Source organism: Panthera pardus, unplaced genomic scaffold (assembly GCF_024362965.1).
Source record: "Panthera pardus isolate Hobbes unplaced genomic scaffold, ASM2436296v1 HiC_scaffold_8, whole genome shotgun sequence".
NCBI lineage: Eukaryota > Metazoa > Chordata > Mammalia > Carnivora > Felidae > Panthera > Panthera pardus.
In genome coordinates, this window is record NW_026527013.1 from 14,242,224 (window position 1) to 14,266,497 (window position 24,274).

At 56.9% G+C, this 24,274-nt stretch overlaps 2 protein-coding genes across 4 annotated transcripts; one reads left to right on the forward strand and one right to left on the reverse strand.

Moving 5' to 3' along the window:
* Positions 1–173: 173 nt before the first annotated feature.
* DDX49 (DEAD-box helicase 49) lies at positions 174–7,637 on the forward strand. Its single transcript, XM_019416417.2, has 13 exons — positions 174–324; positions 1,739–1,862; positions 2,836–2,921; positions 3,010–3,131; positions 3,461–3,648; positions 3,792–3,932; positions 4,673–4,748; positions 5,019–5,095; positions 5,256–5,353; positions 5,981–6,055; positions 6,787–6,875; positions 6,957–7,028; positions 7,116–7,637. Exons 1-13 carry the CDS (start codon positions 177–179, stop codon positions 7,302–7,304), a joined length of 1,485 nt encoding a protein of 494 aa, XP_019271962.2. The 5' UTR covers positions 174–176; the 3' UTR covers positions 7,305–7,637.
* A 652-nt stretch (positions 7,638–8,289) lies between these two features.
* On the reverse strand, positions 8,290–16,162 carry HOMER3 (homer scaffold protein 3). Of its 3 annotated transcripts, none has more exons than XM_019416418.2 (10): positions 16,048–16,162; positions 14,238–14,319; positions 14,001–14,157; positions 13,622–13,753; positions 12,341–12,448; positions 11,143–11,264; positions 10,462–10,618; positions 10,037–10,147; positions 9,855–9,941; positions 8,290–8,759 (listed from the first exon to the last, which is right to left on the reverse strand). In XM_019416418.2, exons 2-10 carry the CDS (start codon positions 14,249–14,251, stop codon positions 8,568–8,570), a joined length of 1,080 nt encoding a protein of 359 aa, XP_019271963.2. In that variant the 5' UTR covers positions 14,252–14,319; positions 16,048–16,162; the 3' UTR covers positions 8,290–8,567. The 3 variants fall into 3 exon arrangements, with proteins under 3 accessions (XP_019271963.2, XP_019271964.2, XP_019271965.2); XM_019416419.2 differs by lacking the exon at positions 16,048–16,162 and adding an exon at positions 15,366–15,480; XM_019416420.2 differs by lacking the exon at positions 16,048–16,162 and adding an exon at positions 15,030–15,326.
* Between the last annotated feature and the right edge of the window lie 8,112 nt (positions 16,163–24,274).

Below are 24,274 nucleotides of genomic sequence, written 5' to 3' on the forward strand. Positions count from 1 at the left end.
GGAATTGTAGTTTGACTTGATCGCACGAGCCAATGGGAATCGGGGAAACATAGTAAGCATGTGGTCGAGGCTGGGAATGGCAGAGTGAGCTAGAGGGGGTGGGACCACGCGGCAGACTATCCAATAAGCTATAAGGTTTCCGTGACGTCATCGGTTCGCGCCGGAAAGCGCAGCTCATGCGAGTGGTTCACTCGGAGCTGGCGGGGAGGATGGCCGGCTTCGCTTCGCTGGGGCTGTCATCGTGGCTCGTGGAACAATGTCGGCAGCTGGGTTTGAAGCAACCCACGCCTGTACAGCTCGGCTGCATCCCCGCCATCCTGGAGGGTAAGTGTGGCCCCACCTCTTCCCCAGGAAACCTCCCCACTCCTATCGGCTCCCTTTCCTTCTCGCAGCCTTTGCTCGCGCCAGTTCCGCGAGTGGAGGGATAAGCTTGGACGTTACCGGCGAGCTTGGATCCCAAAGGTAGACTGGACGGTGTTGGCGTTCGGGCTGCACAGTTCACTCCCTGTGTGCCCATACACAAGTGATGTAATCTCAGAAACTTTCGTGACCTCAGAGCACAGGATGAATCGATACTGCTGGGAAAATTTGGTTGCGCTACCATCTAAGTTTTACAAATGGACTCTGAGGTTGTCAAGATTGCCAGTAAATGCAGAACTCTGGTCCAGTGAACACTCTGCTCCCCACTCTAACGGCCCAACCCAGTTTGCCATTAAAGAGATGCCCTTAGGAAACCTTAGGAAGTGACGAGTGGAGGGATTAAATAAACAAAAATGAAGGAATAAGTAGGGGGCCTTAGGATGCAAATTGGATGAGGGCATTCAGGTTTCCCCAAACTCAGACGCTCTGTGAGGGGGTCAAAATGAGATCGTGGCATCTTAGGTCAGGTGGATGTAGATTCCAGTCCAGCCTGCTGTTCACTGGCTGTGTGTCCTGGGCACATTTCTGAGACTCGTTTTCCCTTTCTATTCAATGGGGACAGTAATAGTCTCACCCTCCTAGGATTTGTCAGGATGCCTAGGATGTAAATGGCATGGACCAGTATGGGCACATGGTAACTGCTCATTAAACATTGACTATTGCACTGCTAGGAATTTATCCGAGGGATACAGGAGTACTGATGCATAGGGGCACTTGTGCCCCAATGTTTATAGCAGCACTCTCAACAATAGCCAAATGATGGAAAGAGCCTAAATGTCCATCAACTGATGAATGGATAAAGAAATTGTGGTTTATATACACAATGGAATACTACGTGGCAATGAGAAAAAATGAAATATGGCCTTTTGTAGCAACGTGGATGGAACTGGAGAGTGTGATGCTAAGTGAAATAAGCCATACAGAGAAAGACAGATACCATATGTTTTCACTCTTACGTGGATCCTGAGAAACTTAACAGAAACCCATGGGGGAGGGGAAGGAAAAAAAAAAAAAAAAAAGAGGTTAGAGTGGGAGAGAGCCAAAGCATAAGAGACTGTTAAAAACTGAGAACAAACTGAGGGTTGATGGGGGGTGGGAGGGAGGGGAGGGTGGGTGATGGGTATTGAGGAGGGCACCTTTTGGGATGAGCACTGGGTGTTGTATGGACACCAATTTGACAATAAATTTCATATATTAAAAAATAAATAAATAAATAAATAAATAAATAAATAAATAAACATTGACTATTGCAAACTCTGCCCGATGGAACATTTGTCTACACCTGGGGTGTGTTAATGCCAGTTCGCTCTCCACCCAGGTCGAGACTGCTTGGGCTGTGCCAAGACAGGCAGTGGCAAGACAGCAGCATTTGTCCTGCCCATCTTGCAGAAGCTGTCTGAGGATCCCTATGGCATCTTCTGCCTTGTCCTGACACCCACCAGGTGAGCACCCCACAGGCTTCCTGGGTGAGTTAACCATCTGTGTTCTCTTGGACCAGCACCTTTACCTCTTTTAGCGTGCTTTCCCTGTGTTTAAAATGGAGACAGAAATCATGCCCGCCTCTCACGGGAGGTACAGAATTAACAAGGATAACGTGTGAAGACTGCTGAGTACAGGGCTTGTCTCACAGCAAGTGGCTGGACAGGAGCTATCAATAGTCTTATAGCCTAGGATGTACACACGTCTCCTGTTCTTGGGCCAACAAATATGGAAGCTGACTTGGTAAGTCCTGTAACAGTCTGTAGGAGAGGTAGGCACTGCATGCTGTGAGGGTGTGGCCTGGGGAAGGGACAGTGGAGGAAGACTTCATTCATGGGGTGTCTTAAAGGGACAAGTTTGGGGAAGGATATTCTATAGGCAGAGGGAACTGCTATAATGCATTTGTGCAGAGGTGTGAGAGAGGCAGGGAGCAAGTTGGCCTGTGAGAGACAACTTGAGACAAGCCCAGAATGCCAGGAAGAGAGTTAGAATCAGTTCTATGGGTATGTGAGCAGAACAGGGCAAGATGGAGGATAGGAAGTGGGCACGTGGGCCAGGGAGAGGCCCGGGCAGAGATGGGGTAGAGAGGAGGGGACTTGGACATTGACCAGTCCCAGGGAAGAGGGGACTGACGCTTAGGTTTCAGGCTTTGGTGATTGTGGTGTCGAGGCCACTGCTGAAGAGGACAGGCCAGTTTGGGTGGGACTGGAGGGAGAAGGGCCATGGGGGTGTTGTGGGTCTCAGCTTGGTGAGAGGGCAGGGTCCACAACAGGGTTCCAGTGTACAGTTTCCGAGCCTTTATCCCAAGGGCACTGGGAGCTATGGTGGGTGTGTGAGCAGGGGAGGGCCAGTTGGGAGGTCTGAGACGTACACATGGGAATGGGAAGCAGGCACAGAACCCCCATCTAACCCAGCCTGGCCCCTTCACATCCACAGGGAGCTGGCCTACCAGATTGCAGAGCAGTTCCGGGTCCTGGGGAAGCCTTTGGGCCTGAAAGACTGCATCATTGTCGGCGGCATGGGTACAGGGGGCCCAGGGAGGCTCTGGGTAGGGGACCCCTGCCGCCTCACCCCCCCTACCCAGACCCACCTCTCATATTCCACCTGCAGACATGGTGGCCCAGGCCCTAGAGCTGTCCCGGAAGCCACATGTGGTCATCGCCACACCAGGGCGCCTGGCCGACCACCTCCGTAGCTCCAACACTTTCAGCATAAAGAAGATCCGCTTCCTGGTGAGTCGGTCTGGGGCACTGATTCATCCTTTTAGGACGTGTGTCTCACAGGCCATCCAGTAGAGCATTAGGAAAGGGGTGATTAGGACAGCTGAGGGATCAACAAGAAGGGGACTAGCCAGGGTGGCTGGGGACAGGGCCTCTCTGAGGAGCTGAGATGGTTGAGGGTGCAGATGTCTGAGAACCGGAGGGAGAATGTTTCAGGGCCCCCGTCCAAGGCTGGGCAGGAGGCGTGCGGGAGGCAGGCCAGGCTGGGCACGTGATCAGGCCCTGGCCGGTGCCCTCACCCCAGATCCACTACGCCCTGCCCCCCGCCGCCTGTGCTGCAGGTGATGGATGAGGCCGACCGGCTGTTGGAACAGGGCTGCACTGACTTCACTGCGGACCTGGAGACCATCCTGGCAGCCGTGCCCACTCGCAGACAGACGCTGCTCTTCAGCGCCACACTGACTGACACGCTCAGAGAGCTTCAGGGTCTGGCCACCAACCAGCCCTTCTTCTGGGAGGCTCAGGCCCCGTGAGTCCACAGCCAGGTTCCAGGGGGCAGGGCAGGCAAGGCATAGGGTTGGGGGTCACACTCAGCAGAGGTTATTGCCCACGGATGGTGTGGGGCATTGGCTCCATTCGGCAGTAGGGGAAACTGAGTCCGCCCATCCCCAGGGTGCGTACGGTGGAACAGCTGGACCAGCGCTACCTGTTGGTGCCTGAGAAGGTCAAGGATGCCTATCTGGTCCACCTGATTCAGAACTTCCAGGATGAGCACGAGGACTGGTCCATCATCATCTTCACCAACACGTGCAAGTGAGCATGGGCAGATCTGCCCCTCTCCTCCCCCCAGATCTCCTCCCATAGCTCTTTCTGAAGGCCCGAGAGGTATGAGGCACACAGCCCGTCTTGGCACTCCAGGGCCTCTGCTCAGACCAGAGATTTCAGAGGATTTGCTCAAGGAGGCCCAGAGAGGTCAAGCGGTTTGCCGAGATCTCCCCTCGTGAAGGTGGAGCCGGGATTTAGGGCTTCTCAGACCTGCTCTTAACCAAAATGTCTAGGGGCCTCTGGGCCTCCCCGGAAAACCCCTGCAGCAGCCGGGAAGGCCTTGGAGCAGCCTCTTCTCTGTGTCTAGGGGTGTCACTAAGGCCTGGCGTATCAGCTCCAGTACCCAGGGCTGTCCTCTCTACAGTCACAGAGGCCTTCAGAATCCTTTGAAGCTCCTGGGGAGATTGTCAGGAGGCTGTAGGCTATTCAAGCATGAGCCAGAGTAGATCACGCAGTCTACATCACATCGAGGAGACCTCCTAATTGGCTGCTGCCCTCCAAGAATGTATTGGCTACCAGAGAAGTCTGGATGTAGGGCTGGCTCTCATTGGTTTAGGCCAGGGAAGGGGTCGGCAGACAGGACGTCAGCAGGCAGGATACCCCTCACCCCTGCTTCTCTTTTACCAGCCGTGCAGGGTCACCTACTTGTGGTCTTGAGGGTGCCGGGGCAAGAGTGCCTTCCCGAGGCCCTGGCTCTGCAGGGGCTGACAGTGTGTCTTTCCCACCAGGACCTGCCAGATCCTGTGCATGATGCTGCGTAAATTCAACTTCCCCACCGTGGCTCTGCATTCCATGATGAAACAGGTGTGGGATCAGGCCGCCCCTGAGACCCCCACCCCACCCCCAGCCTTGCCCTGGAGACTCGTCCCAGCCTCAGGGCCTTTGCCCAGGCTCTTCCTTCTGCCTAGAATACTTCCTGCCACCCTTTTGCCTCGGTGTGGCCTTCTCATGGGTGAGCCCTGTGAGGGTGGGACTGTCCTAGACTCCACCCTGTCCCAGGCCTCACACAGTAAGTCCTCAAACGCTTGCTGAGATGCTGCCTGACCCCCAGTTCTCTCCCCAACTTGGCACCAGAAAGAACGCTTTGCTGCCCTGGCCAAATTCAAGTCCAGCATCTATAGGATCCTGATTGCAACAGACGTGGCCTCCCGGTGAGTGGCCCCAGGGTCTTCCTTCCCATGTGCAGGCCCAGTGACACCCCCACAGAGGGACCAGAGAGAGGGCTGACCTTGGGCAAGAACTGGGGCAGCCCCAACTTCACAGCTGTGTGACCTTGGGTGAGTCCCCATCTTGGTTTCCACGTGTGGACAGGGGCCTGGACATTCCCACAGTGCAAGTGGTTATCAACCACAACACCCCCGGGCTCCCGAAGATCTATATACACCGCGTCGGGCGGACAGCCCGTGCAGGTAAGTGGACGGGGTGGGGTGGCCCTTGGACCTTCCAACCTGCCCGCACCATAAGAAACCAAAGTCACGGGCTGGTGGGAGAAGATGTGGGGATATAGCCCGCAGGTGAGAGGCAGTGCTTAAAAGTTGGAGGAATCATCCTTTCAAAAGCAAAGGCAGGGAGTTCTCTGGCTTACGAGATTCTCCCCTGCCCTGTGGTCCTGGGCAGGTCATATCAGCTCTCTGCGCCCACTTCCTCCTCAAACGACAGGTAACACGAATGCTGCTCCAAAGGTCACGGGCCTCATCAGCTGTCAGTGCTGTTCCAGCACCAGTCACCCTCACAGAAATGAGGAATAGAGAAACTAGCGTGCACAGATCTGGGCCAAGGCCCGTCGAGGCTTATTGCCGACATAACTCCCTGGTAGCCACGCCCCAGAGGGAAGTCGGCCATATCACCGGCCCCCGTGTAAAGCCAGCCTGACAGGAGAGCTGCCTCTCCTGCTGTCTCTGGGATGGACTTGCCCTCACCAGCTCACCAAGTTCTTAACTCTGTTCCCATCAAGAGGAGCCCTGAGCTGCCTAGTGGCCAAACTTGTCTTTGTTGGCCCCTAGCATGCAGCAGGTAACTATGGCACGTCCTTGCAGGGCGGCAAGGACAGGCCATCACACTGGTGACGCAGTATGACATCCACCTGGTACATGCCATCGAGGAGCAGATCAGTGAGTAGAGGGATGGGAGTGGGGGAGGCGGGTGCCTCTGGGCAAGATGCCCACTCACCCCCTCAGACACCTGCTAAGCTGCTCACGTGAGCAGGCTTAAACTGCACTTTCCTTCCGATGCAATCCCAAATGAAGGCTTTTAGCCCAGTTATCAAAACAGAAGCTTCCCACAGTGGTCCTCAGCAGCTGAAAGCCACATCCGGTGGGAAGGGACTTAGGTTTCTCAGACTGGGGTGCATGGATGGTCCCTGTGGATGAGTCGGAGGCCCCAGGCACAGGGTCTGGATGTGTTTAACACCACCCCTCTTCCCCCACCGGGACGATTTAATTTGTAGCCCAGACCAAGAAATCTATAATCACTGCACAGACTGTCCTAAAACTCAGAAATCTCTGCCCTTTAGAGGACAGTGTTTAAGTCACATCTACACCCAACGTGAGGCTCAAACTCAGGACCCCCAAGATCAGGAGTCGCACACTCTTCCGACCGAGCCAGCCAGGCAGGCACTCCTAAAGGACAGTGTTTTTAAAGAAAATACTTCCAGTCAAATTCCTATTGCTGCTGACAACAAAAAAGAACAGTCTGCCGATCTTCCTTTAGTCTACAATCCCCACTCCTGCTCGCCTGACCCTTATCTGACGTGACCTAGTCTTGCATGCCCCCCTGCATGAGGAGCTCACTCCAAAGCCAGAATCCTTCCCCCTGTCATGTCTGCCCTCTCCCGCCCCTACAGAGAAGAAGCTGGAGGAGTTCTCAGTGGAGGAGGCCAAGGTGCTGCAGATCCTTACGCAGGTCAATGTGGTGCGGAGGGAGTGTGAGATCGTGAGTATCGGAGGCCTTGGGGCCCAGGGGCGCCCTTCGAGACAAGGGCCCCCGTGACGGCCTCTCCTTCCCACCCGCCAGAAACTGGAGGCGGCCAACTTTGATGAAAAGAAGGAGATCAACAAGCGGAAGCAGCTGATCCTGGAGGGGAAGGTGAGGGCTGAGCTGGCAGGGGGAGGGGGAGGGTTCCCAGGAGGCCGATTGCCCAGCTCAGCCACCTCCCGGTGTTCCCCATGCCAGGACCCCGACCTGGAGGCCAAACGGAAGGCTGAGCTGGCCAAGATCAAGCAGAAGAACCGGCGCTTCAAGGAGAAGGTGGAGCGGGTGCTGCAGCGGCAGAAGGGTGGCGGGCCGGGCCGCAGGGGGCGTCCGCCCAGGGCCCCCCATGAAGGCCACTCGCCCCCAGCACCCACCCAGGACCAGTCCTGAGTCCTGTGTGGCCCCCGCCTGGCCAGCCTGGGATTCCTTCATGGAACCAAGGGTCAGAGGGGTCCTCTCCTCCCCGGACCTGCTCTGTCCCTGTCGTTGGAACCCACGGACACCCACGTGGTGCACCGCACGGCTCTTCCTGCCCTGCGGCCCCTTCTCAGAGCCTCTGCCAAGAGCCAGGCTGCAGAGGAGGAAAGAATACCAGCTACAAAGTTGAGCTCAACTCCACACACAGTGACCCGGCTTCAGGGTCACCTCGGCAGGGGGTGGGGATTGCCATGGGGCCCCGAAGCCAAGATGTGTTGGTTGTACGAGTCACTAAATAAATGGGTCTCTCCACTTCCCCATCCGACTCTGTGGGAGTGGGGGCAGGGGAGGAGGGTTCAGCTGCTGGTGCTTCCCAAGTCCCCTAGAACATCATGTCGCCCCCACCACAGCCCCAGTTCTCCATTCCCATCGGGCCAGGCCCAAAGCTTTGAACTGCAGTGCTGGCCATTCTGGCCAGGTGACCCTGGGTTTGAGAAGCCCTCTCTGAACCTCAGTTCCCTCATCTGGAAAATGGGCACACCAACGGCACCCCTCTCCAAACACAGCTGTCAGGTTCAGTGAAATGACTCCCATGTGTAGTGAACACTACCATGTTCTAGGAGCTTCTCTATCTGCTCACCTGGTGGGATTTGGGGTTTCTAGCCAGAGTAAAGGGGGGGGTGGTGCTTAACCAAGGGCCGCCTAAGGGCAAACTGGTCCAGACGTGAGCTGAGCCCGGGGTAGGTAGGGACAGCTATGCTGGGCAGAGCCAGGCTCCTGGCTGTGTGGCCTGGGCATGCTCGTCAGGCTCTGAAACTCCCTCTCCTCACTGGCAAGTGGTTCACTAAGCCCTACACAGCCTGAAGGCGGCCGAGGTGCACCGCAGAGGAAGCAGGTAGAGGGGTCCAGGGACGGCGGTTAGATGCTTGGGTGCCCACACAACACACACAGGCACAGCCACTCTTAGAAATGTAATGTGGGCACCAGCACGCGCCCTGGGGATTCTAGAAATTCTACACAACGAAAAGCCCCAAAACAGCCCCTGAGCTGTGAGCGACCAGGGCCAGCTGAGGCATTATGGCCAGGCCCTCCCCGGGCTGAGTTAGGCCCCCAGTCCCTGCCAGGGTGAACGGCCCACTGTGCCGCCTGCGGCCCGGCTCGTGCCCCAGGCGGGAATCCTGCGTATAAAACCAGCTCCTGCAGGCCCCGGCTCCCACGCAGACCCTGCAGCCAGGTTCAGGGCGTGCCCTCTGCCAGGCGGGCTAGGCCCTCCCGCAGCTCGCTCAGCTCAAACAGCCTGACGTCCAGCAGCTGTGCGGCCCGGCCCACCTCAGCCCGTGCCCGTTCCCGTTCGGCCCGTGCCTCCTCCAAGCTGCGCTCCGTTGCCCGCAGCTGGTGCTCCAGCTCGGCGTTGCGGGTCTCCAGGTCCTGCAGGGAGAGGATAGGCAGCATTTGAGGCCCCAACAAGCCTTAAGGGTCACCAGCCCTGCCTGGGGCATCCAGCATCTGAGTGTCATCCCATCAGACCCCACTCTGGGCCATGCCATGCCTTAGTCTCTTATCCTCCCTGCAGCTTCTGCCCAAGACACTCCATGGGCCCTTGGCCAATCTGAATGTCATGGAACTGATCACATCCCTCTTCTGCTCAAAACCCTCCTGTGACCCCATTAGGCTGGGAACAAACTCCACTCCCCTCCTTCCTCTCCTTATTCATTCCAACTCAGCCTCGCTGGCTTCCTTGTGGGTCCTTGACTATGTTGAGCGTCTCCCCACCTCAGGGTCTTTGCACATGCCGTGCACTCTGCCCAGGAGGCAAGAGGAAGCATTTCCCCAACTTCTCTCTTCTGGGTCACTAGAGCCTTTGACATCTTCACCTGTGGGACTCAGAACGTGTCCCGTGAACATTTCTCAGATAAAGTCTTCAATGAAAGCCAGGCCAGGGGCGCCTGGGTGGCTCAGTTAGTTAAGCATCCAACTGCGGCTCAGGTCATGATCTCAGGGTTTGTGAACTCCAGCCCCACATCAGGCTCCCTGCTGTCAGCCAGCAGCCTGCTTCAAATCCTGTTTCCCTCTCTCTCCCCTCCCCCAAACTCTCTCATGCACTCTTTCTCTCAAAAATAAATGAACATTAACAAAAAAAAGCCAGGCTAGTCAGACTTGGGTTCAAATGCAGTCTCCTGATCTCAGGCTGGGGATGTGTGAGGACTTGATGGGGTCAAGCATGGGAATTCAGCAGGGACTCGAAAACGGCTTGTCGAATGACAGAATGTGAAAAACTGTGCCGATGATCATCCTTTCCAAAACACTGGCTGCAACTGAGGCTTTCCATGCACCTGGTCGTCCCAGTCCTTCACAACCTTAGGTAACTGTCTTCCTGATCCCACCTACGGGTGAACAAACAGGCTCGGGGAGGCACATAGCTGCCCAGGACCCATCGGGAAGGAAAGATCCCAGGTCTGTCCCACCCCCGGGGGCTGGTTGGCTCTCGGCAGGCTCCCCCCCCCCCCCTGCAACGACACACACCTGCACCTTCTGCTGCGTCTCCTCGCGCTCGGTGGCGTCCAGGGCGTCGCGGGGCCCACCGGTCTGACTCTTCAGTGTCTGGATCTCCTAGAGAAGAGTTCCCAGGGTCTCTTCTGGGGTTCCTGGCTCCCTCGTGAGGGGTCAGGGAAGGTGAAGCCCAGGGACACGCACTCAGCCCTCACCTGGTCCTTGGTTTCCACTAGCGCCTCCAGCTGCTCCAGTGACTGGCCTGGCCCTTCCTTCTCACTGACTGAGGGTGGCTCCGCGGCTGCCTGGGCCTCCAGCTCTGCTACCTGTGTGGACAGGCATGTCAGCCCCTGAGACCCCCAGCCTGCGCTCTCCTGACCCCCGGGGAATCTGCCCCTTGCTCAGGCACACCTGTGACGAGGTACTCATCCCCTCTGATTTGAAGCAGGCAGGACTTCAGGGTTTGACAAAGAGTGACATGATCTCAAACCCGTACTACAGAACAAGAAACTGAGGCTCAGGGGAACAGCCTTGAGATCACACATCCAGGCAGTGAACCCAGGACGGAGGCAGGGGCTGCACAGTTGCCGGGGGGGGGGGGGGGCCACTGAGCGTCTCTGGGAGGGAGGGGTCCCCTCACCCGCTGCCGCAGCCTTTCGGCCTCTGCACGCTGGGCCTCCAGCTGCTGCCTCCACTGGGCGGCGGCGGCGTTGGCTTCTCGCAGGGCGCCCGCCAACTTGTTGTTGCTGTCCTGCAGCGCGAAGAACTCGGCCTCCCACTGCACCTCGCCCACGGAGCTGCAGGGACGCGAGGGTTGGCTGGGGCGAGGCTGGGCAGCACTGCGTTTGGGGGCAGGGCAGGACGGTGCCGGAGGCGGGGCGGTGCTGGGGGGCGGGGCCGTGGGTGGGGACTTCGCGGGGTAGCGTGATCTCGTCGGGGGCGAGGTGAAAGTAGGTGCCTGGCGTCGGCTCAGGGAGACAGACGGACTGGGGAGCGGGGTCAGCCCGCCGGGGTGTGCGCAGAACGGGGTGAGGGTGGGGAGGCACCCGGGGGGTTAGAATTTGGCAGGGGAGGCGTAAAAGAGGCAGGGTTAGCCCCGAGGAGCCGGCGAGGTAGGGGCAGGGTCCGCCCCGAGAGGGCGTGGTCAAAGCGGGAGCGCGTTCCAGGGGAGAGGTCGGCTCCAGAAGGGGCAGGAGCCGAGTCAGGCGCCTCTCCTTCCCCCGGCCTTGGGTACACAGATCCCGCCGCCCTTCGACTTCAGAGAAGTCCCTCTCCGTGCCAGCAGTCCTGCCACGCCCTATGCCCGGCCCTACCCCCTCACCCCTCGGACAGCATCTTCTTGAGCCGCTCGCGCTCTGCGGGGCCGGGGACGTCCGCGCTCTGGCTACGGAACAGTTTCTCGTCGCCGGGGCCGTTGGCGCTGACGAGAGGACTTGGGGGCACCTAAAGGCGTGGGCAGAAGCGGGGTCACACTGGGGGGGGGTGGTGGCTTCAGTCAAGGACCAGTCAGGTCATGGCTGGGGTCAGGGCTGATGTTACTGGGGTTGTGACTGAGGACAGGGGTCCTTTCCAGCACTGGGATGGGAGCGCGCCCCTCCTCTCCTCTTCCACCCTCTCTGGCTCCCCATGGTCCCTGGACCAGAGTTCTGAGCACTGTACCCCCACCTTGCCTGCCTGGGCTCTCACCAAGCTCCCAGGAGCGCACTTGATGCCTGCTGGTCTAAATAAACCCACTGAGATATTCAAAATCTGCAAGGGGGTGGGGGCCATGTGAAATCTCTATGCTATTCCTTCACAGCAATGCCCTTCCCTGGGGCCAAATTTCAACATGCTTTTAAGATTCTGACAGGAAGCCTTCTACTAGGCTGAATTCATTATAAATCCCCCTCCCAGCCTGGACCATGAGCCCTGAGGGCAGGGACCAGCCTACTTTTTCAACTCCCAAACCCTCTTTCCCACACAGTAGGTGGTCAGTAGATCATGCTGAATAAATTAATAGGGGAAAGTGCCCCAGGGACAATTTTTTTACTCTACCCCTCTACTTAGCCATTTCAACCTTCAGGTTTTTACTCTGCCATCTAAGCTGATTTCTTTCTCTTCCTTCCTTCCTTCCCTTCCTTCCTTCCTTCCTTCCCTTTCTTAACGTTTATTTTTGATAGAGAGTGCGAGTGGGGGAGGAGCAGAGAGAGAGGGGGACAGAGGATCCAAAGCAGGCTCTGTGCGACAGCAGCAAGCCTGACGAGGGGTTTGAACTTGCGAACCCTGAGATCATGACCTGAGCTGCAGTCAGACACTCAACCGACTGAGCCACCCAGGTGCCCCAAGCTGGTTTCTAGGCCTCCCCTGATCTAAGGCTAGGCCAGCCGCCCAGAATGTGCTCCTGACACTTTTCCTCCAAGGCTTCTGCTACAGGTCTAGCTTTACACAATCTGTGAGCATATGGTCTTGGGCACGCGCACAGCACCTGGACCCTCAATAGCAGTTGAGTGACTGGCAGGCATGGGACAAGGAGTGCTGACCTGGTGGGAAGTGAGTCCCAGGGCTGGACTGGTGAGCTCCCCGCCATCCTGAGATTTCTCCCTTGCCAGCCTCGCTGCTTCCTTCACTTCCTGGAACTTCTCAGCAAACTGGGGTGGGGTTGGGGGAGCGGGGGAAAGGCAGAACAAACAATCAAAGAAAACCCAGCCCCCTCTCCCAGAGCCCCATTAGGTCACCCTCACCCCCCACCCCCAGCACCAGCCGTGTCACTATGGAGGCGACTTCAGGAGCATCTCATGAACTAGTTCATCTCATGAACTAGAAGAGTGGTAAGAAGGCTTAGAAAATGTCCCCAGTGATCAGATTGAGTATCATGGTGGAGGGTGGGATGTTCACGGAAGTGTATTACATTGAGGCACCTTGAAAAAGGGATCGATCCCCTTTTCCTCTCCGTCAGGCTTATTTCAGCAAGGAGAGCCTCAGGTGAGTGCTGTCTGGAATGCCTGGGACACTTGTGAATATCTTTTTATAACAAAGAGAAAGCAGGTCTTGGGCTCAGAGCCTCTTAGAGGCACCTGTAGCCAGTGGGCAAGTAAATCACCCTTTTCTCATTTTTACTGTACTTATGTTTACATTTACCACTTATACCAGTTTTCCAGTTGGGGTAGGACACACTTACTGTTTTTCATGTTAAAATAAATTTCCTTAGTGTGAAAATACATTCTTTAAAGAAAACATGTACATACACACAGTCACTTGACTGGGGCAAAGGGGCCAGTGCAATTCATTGCGGTGGGGGGTGGGGGGAGGGAAGGGGGATGATCTTTTCAAAAAACAGTCTAACAGCAACTGAATACTCAGTGGGAAAAAATACTCCTACCTTATACCACCCACAGAAATTAATTCAAGACCTAAATTTGAAAGGAAAATTAAAGCTTCTAGAAGAGAAGAAAATCCTCAGGATCTCATTAGGAATCAGAAAGCACTAAACCATCCAGGGAAACAATGGATGAGACAATACTGAAGCCTAGAGACAGCAGAGGGTGGAGGGAGGCAATGATGAAGGTAGGGCTAGGGTGTGTGAGGGAACTCTTAGCCCATCCCAGGCACCCAGAGAAGGGTAGGGTGTGTCCAAAATTGGAACAAGTGGCCAGCAGAGCTGAGACACGAGCCAGGGAACCAGGAAGGGACTTCCGGCTTTTTCTGATACCCATTCTACAGCTGGGAAGACTGGAAACCCAGTACCTGCCCAGGGGCCCCAGGATACCCAGAAGACATAGGCCCAGCTCCATCCCTCCCACCGTGTCATCCTACCAGCCCACCTGGGTCAGATGCTGCTCAGAAGCAAAGCCGAGGCCATAGACAGTGTTGGCACGACTGTCTGCCCACTGTCCAAACTTCTGGGAGGTTTTGGTAAAGGTCATGTTGGGGGTGACAGTGCTGTTGATGATGGCCTGGGGAGAGGTGGGGGAGCAAAGTTCAAGGTTGATGAGACTGACGATAATAATGAATACGAAACCCCCAGTGGATCACTTTGTCTTAGCTCCTCAGAGATCCTTGGTCTGAGCCATTTCGGGAGGGAGACTGATCCAGGGCTCCTCCCCGACCCCAGCCCCCAGGCACCCGGCAAGGCAACGACCAGACCCAGGCCTGTTGCTGAGACCCCTTGGGCCTGCCACCCCACCCAGGCCCTGCCAGGACCTTGGCACCCCCAATGCTGATGATTCGGTAGACATTGCGGGTGGCATCATAGAAGTAGGAGACAGTGAGCGCGTGCTTGCCCGCTGGGATCCAGTTCCGCTTGGTGGCCGGGTCAATCTGGAACACGTGCGCCCTTGTGCTGAAGATGGGCTGCTCCCTGCATGGGGAGAGTGTTCTCAGCAGGGCTGGGCATCCCCGGGGGGGACTCAGGGCCAAGCTCCGGAGGCAGGGACTCACCTGGCTGTGGACATTGGTCAGGCTGGGCTGGGTGGGCTCCAAGAGGCAGCCAGAAGGATGGCAGGAGGTGTGGTTTCAGCCTCTGTGGGGGACAGGGGGCTTGTGAGTGTCTCCCCAGGACAGGCTTAGGGAAACCAAGCGGGTCCAACCTCAGGAAGCACCACCAAGTACATACACCATTCATAGAACCTCAGTCAAAAACGTGAGAGAATCGGCAGATCACCCAGAGCAAAACGGCCCTGGAGGAAGCTCTCACAACACCTTGAGCAGGAGATGGCTCTCTAAGAGGAGCCAGGTGGCCCCTGATAGCCCAGTGTAAACTTCTCAGCATGCTAGGTACTGAAGTCCCAGGGAAACCCCCTCAATCTTCGGGCTGGGTAGAGAAGGGCCAAGGCCAACTCCCGCTTGGGATTTTCTGCCACATTCACTCATCACTCCCCAAACCAGGATCTCTATCAAAATGCAGGGCATCACCAGGTGCCTACTGGGAGACCAGTCCCCCCACCGAACCCACAGAGAGACACCTCGGCTTCCACTCTAGGGCAGAGGCACATCTTGGAGTCAAAGTCCAAACCCCCAGGTAGCTCCCAGCCTAGTTAAAAAGATAAGATGTAGCCAAACAAGTTTACTCTGGTGCCAGATGGCCCATGACCACTCAACCCCAATACCATCCATGCAGGGCTGGGTGGGACCAAGGATTGGGAGAGGGGGCTCCCCAGCCTCTCTTGGTTCCTCTAGCCACAACCCCACAGAAACCAGGAAGAGTTGCCCTGGAGAATTCCCCACCCTCACCTCTGTGCCCCCAAAACCTGTACCAGGGGGATCCGTGGAGGATCCAGGAGGGACCTGGCGGAAGGAGGTGGCAAAGTGGGGGAAGGGAGGCCCCAGGGGAGCGGCCTCCTTGGTCAGAGGAGGGATGCCCCCCCACCCTGTCCTGGGCAGCTGCTGCCCCGGTCACAGGGTCTGAAACCGGAGCCCCTGGGTGGGGGAGGGGCGGCAGCTCTGGCCCGGGCTGGGAGCGGGTCCTGGGTCGAAGCAGGGTTCCAGGGTGCAGGGGTCCCAGGAACACAGGCCCTTCCGGTCCTGACAGTCCTGCCGAGACTTGCAGCTTTGGGGAAAGTTACTCACCAACTAGTCATGTGCCTCAGACGCCTCCGGCCGCGGGGCTCCCGAAGGAGGCCCCGACCCCGCCCGGTGCCCAGGATCCCCAATCGCGTGTGGGGGCGAAGCCCCACCCCATGCGTCCCAGTCCGGGGGGCCTGATATTCAGTAAGGAAGCAGTTCCCATCCGCGTCAGAAGCGGGGCGCCCAATGCGCGCCCCAACTTCGGGAAGTGCCACCCTCGACCAGGGAACTTCCGAGACGGGCGCAACGCCCCCCAACTCCGGGTCCAGAACTTCGGGGACACATTCTCCGCCTCCTCCAACGCCAGCCCCAGAACTTCGGGGATCCCTCGCGCCACCTCCGACTGCTAAATTTCGGGGATTCCCTGCCACCTCTCCAGCCTCGGGTCCGGAATTTCGGGATCCCCTCGTGCCGCCTCCGTCTCCCAGGCCCGGAACGTCGGGGACACCGCAGTCTCCTCCAACGCCGGGTCCGGAACTTTGGGAACCCCTCGCACTGTGCCCTCTTCGACCCCGACTCCGGAACTTCGGGGCCCCTGCGCCCTCTCAAGCCCTGGAACTTCGGGGCTCCCCGAGCCGCACCCAGCCTCCGTGTCCGGAACTTCGGGGACCCCCGCGCCCTCCCCGGGCCCTAGAACCTCGCGGGCCCCCGCGTCCCCGAAGCAGGCTCGGACAGCCGGGCTCACCCTGCGGGCTCGGCGCCCCGCGAGTGTCCGGGCGCGAGTCGGGTGCTGCCCCGCGGCGCCGACTCCCCGCAGCCGGGCGCCCCGTTCGCTTGCTGGCTCCGGGGCCCGCGCCCTCCGCGCCGCCCTCCGCGCCGCCCTCCGCACCGCCCGCGCCTTTGTCTGCGCCTCCGCCGCCGCCCGCGCCGCCTCCGGTCCCATCGCGGCCGGTCCCGACGCGGCCGCCGCCCGCCCCGCCTCCCCGGGCCTCCGAGGCTGCCCCGCAGCGCCCCCTGCCGGCCCTCCGAGGCGGGGGGGGGGGGAGGGGGAGAGGGAGGGGCGGAAGCTGGGAGGAAGGCGGGAAGGGAGCGGCGGGGAAGGGGTTAAGGACGGGGAAGAGGGACAGGGGGGGTGGGGATGGGGACAGAGACCCAGACCCAGAGATAGAAAGACGGGGGAGAGACACAGGAGACAGAAGGAGCGTGTGGCTTCACCGTCCCGTCAGGGGTGGCCTTGACCCTCCAGGTCACTGCTGCCCACGTTTCTCACTGCCTGAGGTCATGACCTTCTGCTTTTGATGGGATTCCCTCTCCACTTGACAGGGATCCAGGGGCAGGGGCCTCTCTACCGCACAGAGGTGGGTGCCTGCACACAGTAGGTGCTCAGTAGGTGTTACCGGGAAATGAAAGAGAAACAGGCTGGAAGAGGCTGAGAGAGAGAGACAAACAGCAGGCACTTAATGAGGCTTGATCAGGGGTGCACCGTTCAGAATCCTTCCTGCTTGACTTCCCACCCAGCTCTGATCCCCAGTTGGGGACGGGCTTCTGTCCACCTGGTCTCCCTCAAGAGGATGGTTTAACAGTGCCAGCCATGGTTAGATTATCAGCACTGCTATGCTATAGGGTCCCAGAACCTAGGGCAGATGGAACATTGGGGCCTGGTTGCCACCGAATGAGTGAATCCCCTGGAGGTCCTCGGGCCTGGGTCAGAAGGAGCCCTTCATGCACTTGCCAGGAGAGGGTCCTTCTGGAGCTGAGCTAGGCTCAGCCTCCCCAGGCCCAAGTCCACCTGTGGGGCCCGCTGGTCAATCCTGTGGCTGCCCTTTCTCTGGACTCCTCCAAAGTCACACAGTGCCATGGGGTTCATGGACAGAGGCACGCCAGCTCCTCAGAACCAAGGCCCACAGTTCCCTAAAGTTCTGAACCTCATGTTTTGTTTTGTCTTGTTATGTTTTCGGTGCAAAAAAGGTGATTTTATTAAAGCAAGGGGACCGGGATCCATGGGCAGAGAGCTGCCTGAACCTCATGTTTGAGCTTGCCGACCACCTCACAGGTTTTGTTTTTCACCTTCTTCGTCCCGTCTCCTTTCTCTGTTCCTTTATTTCTGTTTTCCCTGACAAGAATCCTACATCTAGGCTGGTAGCTATCTTCAAATTACTTTTAGGTGAATTCCTGGTCATGTCGTTTCCGGAGACTTATTCCCAGGCCAAGATCAGGGTTTATTTCGCTTCAAGTCTTTGCCCAACCGGATCCTTCCACCTTTCTGGAGGCATATACTCCGCCTTGTCCTTCCAGGCTCAGCACCACTGCCCCCTCTCCGCCTGGAAACTTCTCTGTCTTGGGCTTGGAGGGGGATCTCGCTGTGTCCTGCGCTATGCCCCCATCACTTTCTGTGCGATCCCTGACCTGTACTATCTGTTTATTACTTGGGTGGTGACCAGATCTGGGCATTTTGGGGAGGGCTGGCCCATCCTGGAGCCTCAGCCTCAGCCAGTATGAGAGGAACTGCTCACCAATGCTAGGGAAACGGAGCCTGCGGCCTCAGTTTCCCCAGCTGCTTCTAACTTCACAAGGCATCTGCACAAGCAAAGGACTTGGCTTTGCTTTCAGGCCTGAAGCCACAAAACGCTTTGAACATTGTGGGGAACAAAGAAAATACCGTCTGTTCTGTGCAAAGAGTGACTTTTCCTTATTACCAAAAAAAAATTAAGTAACTGGGAAAGGTGCCGACACGGCCAAGGCTTCTGGAAGCCACTCAGGGTGTGCCGAGTGCTGGCCGGCTGCAGGGCCACGGCCATGTGGCCGCTCTGTGGGGGCGGCCAGGAGAGGGGCCCAGGTAGACTTTACCCCTTGTGTGGGCAGAAGGCAACGACATGAGAGAGAGTGGGAGTTGAATCACTTCCCAGGCCCCCCTCAGGCTTCCGGGAGGGGTTGGGCTGGGGCTCACCTTGAGCAGCCCTGACCTGAAGATGGCAGTTCCTCATTCTCCCCTGGGTATAGACTGCCCCGAGCATGGCTGCCCCAAGCTGCCACCTCCACCCCAGCCTGAGACCTCTTCTGCCTGGGGATGTCCTTACAGTGTGGGCAGAGGCCACCACCCCAGGGTGACTGATTATGAGCGACAGCTTTCCCTTGGTGCTGAGGGAGGATATCAGAAAATGAACTTCCTGTCACAGAGGGGACCAAGCAGAGAGTAGAACAAGTTTATTTGGCTCTAGAGAAACTGCATTTGCAGAGTGGCTCTTCCGGGTTCGTCTCTGGCCTCTGCCTAGTTAAATCGGACCCACCTTTGGACTGAAGCTAAATTGTCTCTCTTCCCTGGAGGGTTCCTGTCCCACCAGATCAGGGGAAGTCTGTCACTCTTCCCCAAAGCCACATGCCCAATCTCATGGTATGGAGGACAGTGGCCACTTCGATCCGTTTATGACATGATTTGGTTCCTAGCCACCTCTTCTGTGGTTCTATCCCGACACCTAGAGCAGGACTGACCTGCAGCAGGAACTCTTTCAATGCTTCAAGGAGGAGAGGCTCCCCAAACCCCAGTATTGATCCTTGATGGTCTCCAGAGTCACGTGACCAGGGAGTGCATCTCAGCCCTGCCTCTTACCAGCAGTGTGGCCTTAAAGAAGACATTTTCCCTCTCTGTGCCTTAGTTACTCCATCTATAAAATGGGCATAAAAATGGTACTCACTTCTGAAGTTTCCTGTAAGGACCCAACAAGTCTTTGTGTGCAAAGGGCATGACCCCAGGAGCTTAACAAATGCTGGTTGTTATAAACATTATATTTATTCTTGGCCGTCTGGGCATGTGGTTTTTGATCCTGAGCCAAATTCTTAAGATTTTCTTTCAGGGGTTGAAGAATCCCAACTAGGCATGAGCTTTCAAGGACAGAAGGAGGTCTGATGGCATGATGATTTCTAAATCTTTATCTCTGGGACCCTTATATGCTCCCCCAGCCACACTCCTCCTCTGTCTCCCCATTCCCCCAGCCGTGGCCAGTTGGGCCAGCCACCAGAACTTATCCTCCTGAAAAGCTCCTATTCGTCCCTCAAAGTCCCACCTCCAATGCCCTCTTCTCTGAGAAGCCCTTCCGTGTCTCCCTCTAGACCTTCCCCAACACACTCCCTCCTTCTGACCCAACCCTGATCCCTATGGGCTAGGGGTGTCTGTGTCCAGCTCTGACTCCCCCAGCCTGAAGGTACCTCAAGGGCGGGGCTGAAGCTTCTCTTGGGCTTGGCATCTCCCAGCATGGGGGTCATGGCGTAGGAGAGTTTGGTGACTCAGTGTTGGTGATTTTTCATCACTTGAAAGTGATCCCACCTTAAATTCAGATCCAACTCAACTTATGCACAAGGACAAAGTAAATCCATTAAACAAGCCGCCTCCAGGAAGGCATGAAAGGGCTAAGGGGAGGGGGTCTGACACTGGGTTATGGACTTGAGCTCCCAGGACCTGGGAGGGTTGGGGGTGGGGGTAGGCAACACTTGAGCCCCCTCCAAACTCCAAACCTGGATCTGCGGTTTGGTTCCCACAGACCTAATTACCCTCATTTGCCACATGCACTAATTACCTCCGCGGTGCCAGGTGGCTGGGCGGGGCTGGCCCACTTCTGGGAGGTAGGTCGGGGCCCGATTATTTTTGGCTGTGTCGTCCTTGAAGACTCTGCCATCCTTCTGTGTGAAGGGCAGAAAGTGGGGCGGAAAAATTGCGGCCACATCAGTAGGGACACTCGGAGACTTAGGGGTCAGGTCGGCCCAGGAGCTCCCTGAGCAGCGGGGTTTGGGTCCGAGGCCTCAGGGTCTTTGGTACCTAGCTGGAGGCAGCAAGACCTAGAGGGGCTGAGAATCATCCAGATCCATGGTGCACTGGTTTGGAGGCCTGTCTTAAATGTCCCACTGGTGGGACAGGGCTTGAGTAGGTAGTCAGATGGGCCTGAGTGCAAATTCTGACTTCCACCAATTTGATGCATGTTACTGAGCATGTGAGCTCCTCTCTTTGCACCTTTCCTGACGGATCAGATGGGGATAATAATTCACAAAGAGTACTCTGGGCAGAGGGCACAGCATATGCAAAGGCCCTGAGGTGGGGATGGGCTGAGTATGCTGGAGGAACAGTGAAGGTCCAGAGAGGAGTGAATAGGAAGAGAGTAGGGGTCACTGAAGGCTAAGGTCTCTGGTAGCCAGAGAGGAGTGAATAGGAAGAGAGTAGGGGTCACTGAAGGCTAAGGAGGTCACAGGAGCCAGGTAAGATCTCATAAGCGGTGATGTGGTGTGTGGGTTTCACGCCAAGGGTACCGGGGAGCCATGAGAGAGTTTGGAGACAGAGAGGAAGGGACGTGGTCAGATTTACATTGCAGTCTCCAGGCCAGGTTTCAGCTCTTGAGAGAGAATCCGGTATCTGTACATGTACAGAATGGGGACAGACCCTCCCTTTCTTTGAGCCTCAGTTTTCTTATCTGAGACAGAGTCCTGAGGCTCAGACAACCCCAGGACACACTGGACCGTTAGTCAGGGAAGTTCCCTTCCCCCGAGCTCCCAAATTCCTACATGCCCTCCTCTCTGCCTGCCCTCTCCTCCTACTCTCCTTCTGTGGCCTTAAAGGAACAGCTGTGGGAACAGAGAGCGGGAAGCCGCGGGGAAGGCAACACGGAGGGGCTCCGGGGGCCGTGTTCCCGATTGGTGACAGCCCACATGGGGCCAAATGTTCTTACAGGAACCCGGTGACTCAGATGCCGCAGCCTCCTCCCTCAGTCTGCTAGGGGAGGCCATTCCTGGTCGCTAGGCATAGGTGGGAATCAGCATGTGCCCCTCTGGGTGGGCCCCAAACCAGTCCGTCCCAGCCTCCACTGCAGGGATCCCCTTAACTGGATGCATTGCTCGCTTTCCTGCTCTCGTAGCTTCTCTGGCTCTGCTGGAGGCTTCCGTGGGAGAATCTGGCTCCTAATTGCCATTGGCCAAGCAGCTGAACCCCGTCTCTGGACCTTTACCCTTAACCCCACCACTGAGCCTTCTCACTCTGCCCCACCTATGACTGGAAATGTCAGCTCTAACACCCTCTCCTTCAGGAAGCCTTCCCAGATTCCCTCCACTGCCCCAACCGGGAGTGTCTGTATCCAGCTCCGTCCCGGATGCAGACTGGGGGCTCCTTAGAGTCCTGGCCCAGCGCAAGGCCTCTCAGGGCCCCAATTGTTGTCCAGTGTGGGAAGGCTCAAAGAGACCCTGGGGGAGGAGGAATCTCCATGGCCCTGCCTTTAACTCCATTTTTATGGAAAAGGAAACTGAGGCTCAGGGGGCTTCCCCAATTAAAAACTGGCCAAGTGGAAAAGCTTGGCCTCAAACCCAGGTCTGAGAGACCAAACCCTGTTCTCCGTAGCTTTTGGAAGCTTATTTACCCATAGGGAGGGGGAAGAAGGCATTCACTTGCTTGAAAGTAGATTTGGGACAGTCTGGGCTCAGACTCCAAGGGTCTGACAGTCCGTCTCCATGGATGCAGGGGGAGCCTCTCTGGGGGTTTCCTTCTCCATAAGATGGGGGTTCTTCATCTGTTAACTCATGCTTATTTTTATTTTATTTTATTTTATTTTATTTTATTTTATTTTATTCTTATTTATTTATTTTAATGTTTGTTTATTTTTGAGAGAGACAGAGCATGAGCAGGGGAGGAGCAGAGAGAGAAGGAGACACAGAATCCGAAGCAGGCTCCCGGCTCTGAGCTGTCAGCACAGAGCCCGACACGGGGCTCGAACCCACAAGCTGTGAGATCATGACCTGAGCCAAAGTTGGGTGCTTTACTGACCGAGCCACCCAGGCGCCCCATTTTGTTTTTTTAAAAAAAATTTTTTTTAATTTTTTTTTAACGTTTTTTATTTTTGAGACAGAGAGAGAGACAGAGCATGAACGGGGGAGGGTCAGAGAGAGGGAGACACAGAATCTGAAACAGGCTCCAGGCTCTGAGCAGTCAGCACAGAGCCCGACGCGGGGCTCGAACTCACGGACCCCGAGATCATGACCTGAGCCGAAGTCGGCCGCTTAACCGACTGAGCCACCCAGGTGCCCCCCCATTTTGTTTTTTCTTTAACGTTTATTTATTTTGAGAGCGAGAAAGTGTGAGCGGAGGAGGGGCAGAGAGAGAGAGAGAGGAGAGAGCAAGAATCCAAAGCAGGCTCCAAGCTGTCAGTGCGGGGCTCAAACTCGTGAACTGTGAGGGCCGAAGTCGGACACTTAACCAACTGAGCCACCCAGGTGCCCCGTAAGTAGAATGACTACTGACAGCATTTTGCAAAGGAAAGAAAAACAGCCAAAGCAACAAGCAAAGATGGGTGGTCAGTGAAGGTTACTCTGATGCGGTAGTGATTCAGGGGAACAGCACGTGCAAAGGCCCTGAGGTGGGAATGTGCTCAGCTCCTTGGAGCATCATCATCAAGGAGGTGGATGTGACTGGAACAGGGTGAGTTGGGGGGAACCTAGGGGGGTGGGAAGGGCATATGGGTAGGCAGACCCGTAGGCTGGGTCACAAGGGGCCCTATGGGCCCCAGCAGAGAGTATGGGCTTTATACTCGGAGCCCTGGAGAGCCACGGGAGGCTTTTGACAGACTGACTTTAATACTTGCCTTCTCTATTATCACAATGCAGAAGGTATCCTGGGCTGTGCTTGATAAACAAATGACATTGTTATTAGCACTATCATTATTTCTTTGGGGATGTCCACAGGCTCTGAGTTTATATCTCCCAGGGCCTCAGGGAGGAAGTCCATCTCAATAACCCTCTTTCCGCCTTGTCCAGCTTTCCTTTCTCTCCCACACATCAGCTCTGATGCTGGCCCTGGACTTATCGCTGCAATCCCAGGCCTTTGAGTAGACGGAAACATCTGCTTCCCTGGGCAGCCCCAAAGGAGGTCACAGAGGAACCTGCTGCCCCCCCTCCGCCCAACTGGGGGAGGAAGACCACGGAGGGAAGGGTAAAAGAGCACACATTGGGCACCAACTGCATACACAGGGGAAGACAGTATGTCCAGGCTGCAATCAGGGGCCGGGGGTGCCCGGGAGCACATGACCCCACACTCAGCTCTAGGTGAGAAGGGTGAGGGACGGGAAGGCAAACCCGGACATACAGACCTTGGAGAATAGCCGCTCCCAGGGGTTGCCCCAGGGGGCTGGCCGGTCCTGGGGGCACCTCTGAGCCCAGCTGGGAAACTGCAGTCGTGTCTGCATCCAAGACAGGGTGCGGCTGGCCACGGGGACCTGTTGAGTCACACCCGCCGGTGCCCTCCACCAGCTGGCGGTCGTAGCGCCCTGCCATGGCCTCTGTGGTGTTGAGCACCATCAGGCCGGTTCGAGAGCAGAGAGTCATGTGGGTGAAGGGGCTGGCCCTTCCAGAGGCACCTGCGGGGGCCAGGTTGGAGATGGACGGGGCTTCAATGTAGGCAGCTCTGTGGCCCCCCCACCACCGTGACATTCTACACTGGGGTCTCCGGGAGGAAGGTGGTGGTGCGGTGCTGACAGAGTGTAGAAGCCCAAAGCCGAGCTCCTCCTCTCCACTCCCAAACCTACTTGTCCATCTGCCCACCCACCCAGCCACCCATTCACCCATTCATTCACCACCCGCCCTCCCACTCATTCACCCGGCCACCCATCCCCCCACCTGCCCGCCCTCCCACAGATGCAGGCATCATCCATGATTCGCCTCCAGCTTCCCCATCCGTGCATCTGTTCTAGCACACTCATTCATCAAGCCCCGACTCTGTGTCCCCTCCTCCAGGCAGCCCTCCGGACTCTTCAGACAGAGCACCCGGCTCTTGCTTGACTCAGTGGAGCTGAGAGCGAATGTGTCTGACTTGGCCTCCCCAGACTGGGGCTCTTCGAGGGCCTGGGACTGAGGCTTCTCGGGGGCCCAGCGACACCAGCGTGAGGTGGGTACCGAGGAGAAGTGCAGTGATTTCTGCCTGAAGCTTGTTGAGAAATCAGACAGGCCTC

Excerpts from the sequence above, each read along its gene's own strand:
- DDX49 (XM_019416417.2), top strand. The coding sequence starts at position 177 with ATGCGAGTGGTTCACTCGGAGCTGGCGGGGAGGATGGCCGGCTTCGCT. Across the intron at positions 325-1,738 it reads CATCCCCGCCATCCTGGAGG|GTCGAGACTGCTTGGGCTGT; the intron begins GTAAGTGTGGCC and ends CTCTCCACCCAG. Across the intron at positions 2,922-3,009 it reads CATCATTGTCGGCGGCATGG|ACATGGTGGCCCAGGCCCTA; the intron begins GTACAGGGGGCC and ends TTCCACCTGCAG.
- HOMER3 (XM_019416418.2), bottom strand. Across the intron at positions 9,942-10,036 it reads TAGTGGAAACCAAGGACCAG|GAGATCCAGACACTGAAGAG; the intron begins GTGAGGGCTGAG and ends ACTCTTCTCTAG. Across the intron at positions 8,760-9,854 it reads AGACGCAGCAGAAGGTGCAG|GACCTGGAGACCCGCAACGC; the intron begins GTGTGTGTCGTT and ends CTCTCCCTGCAG.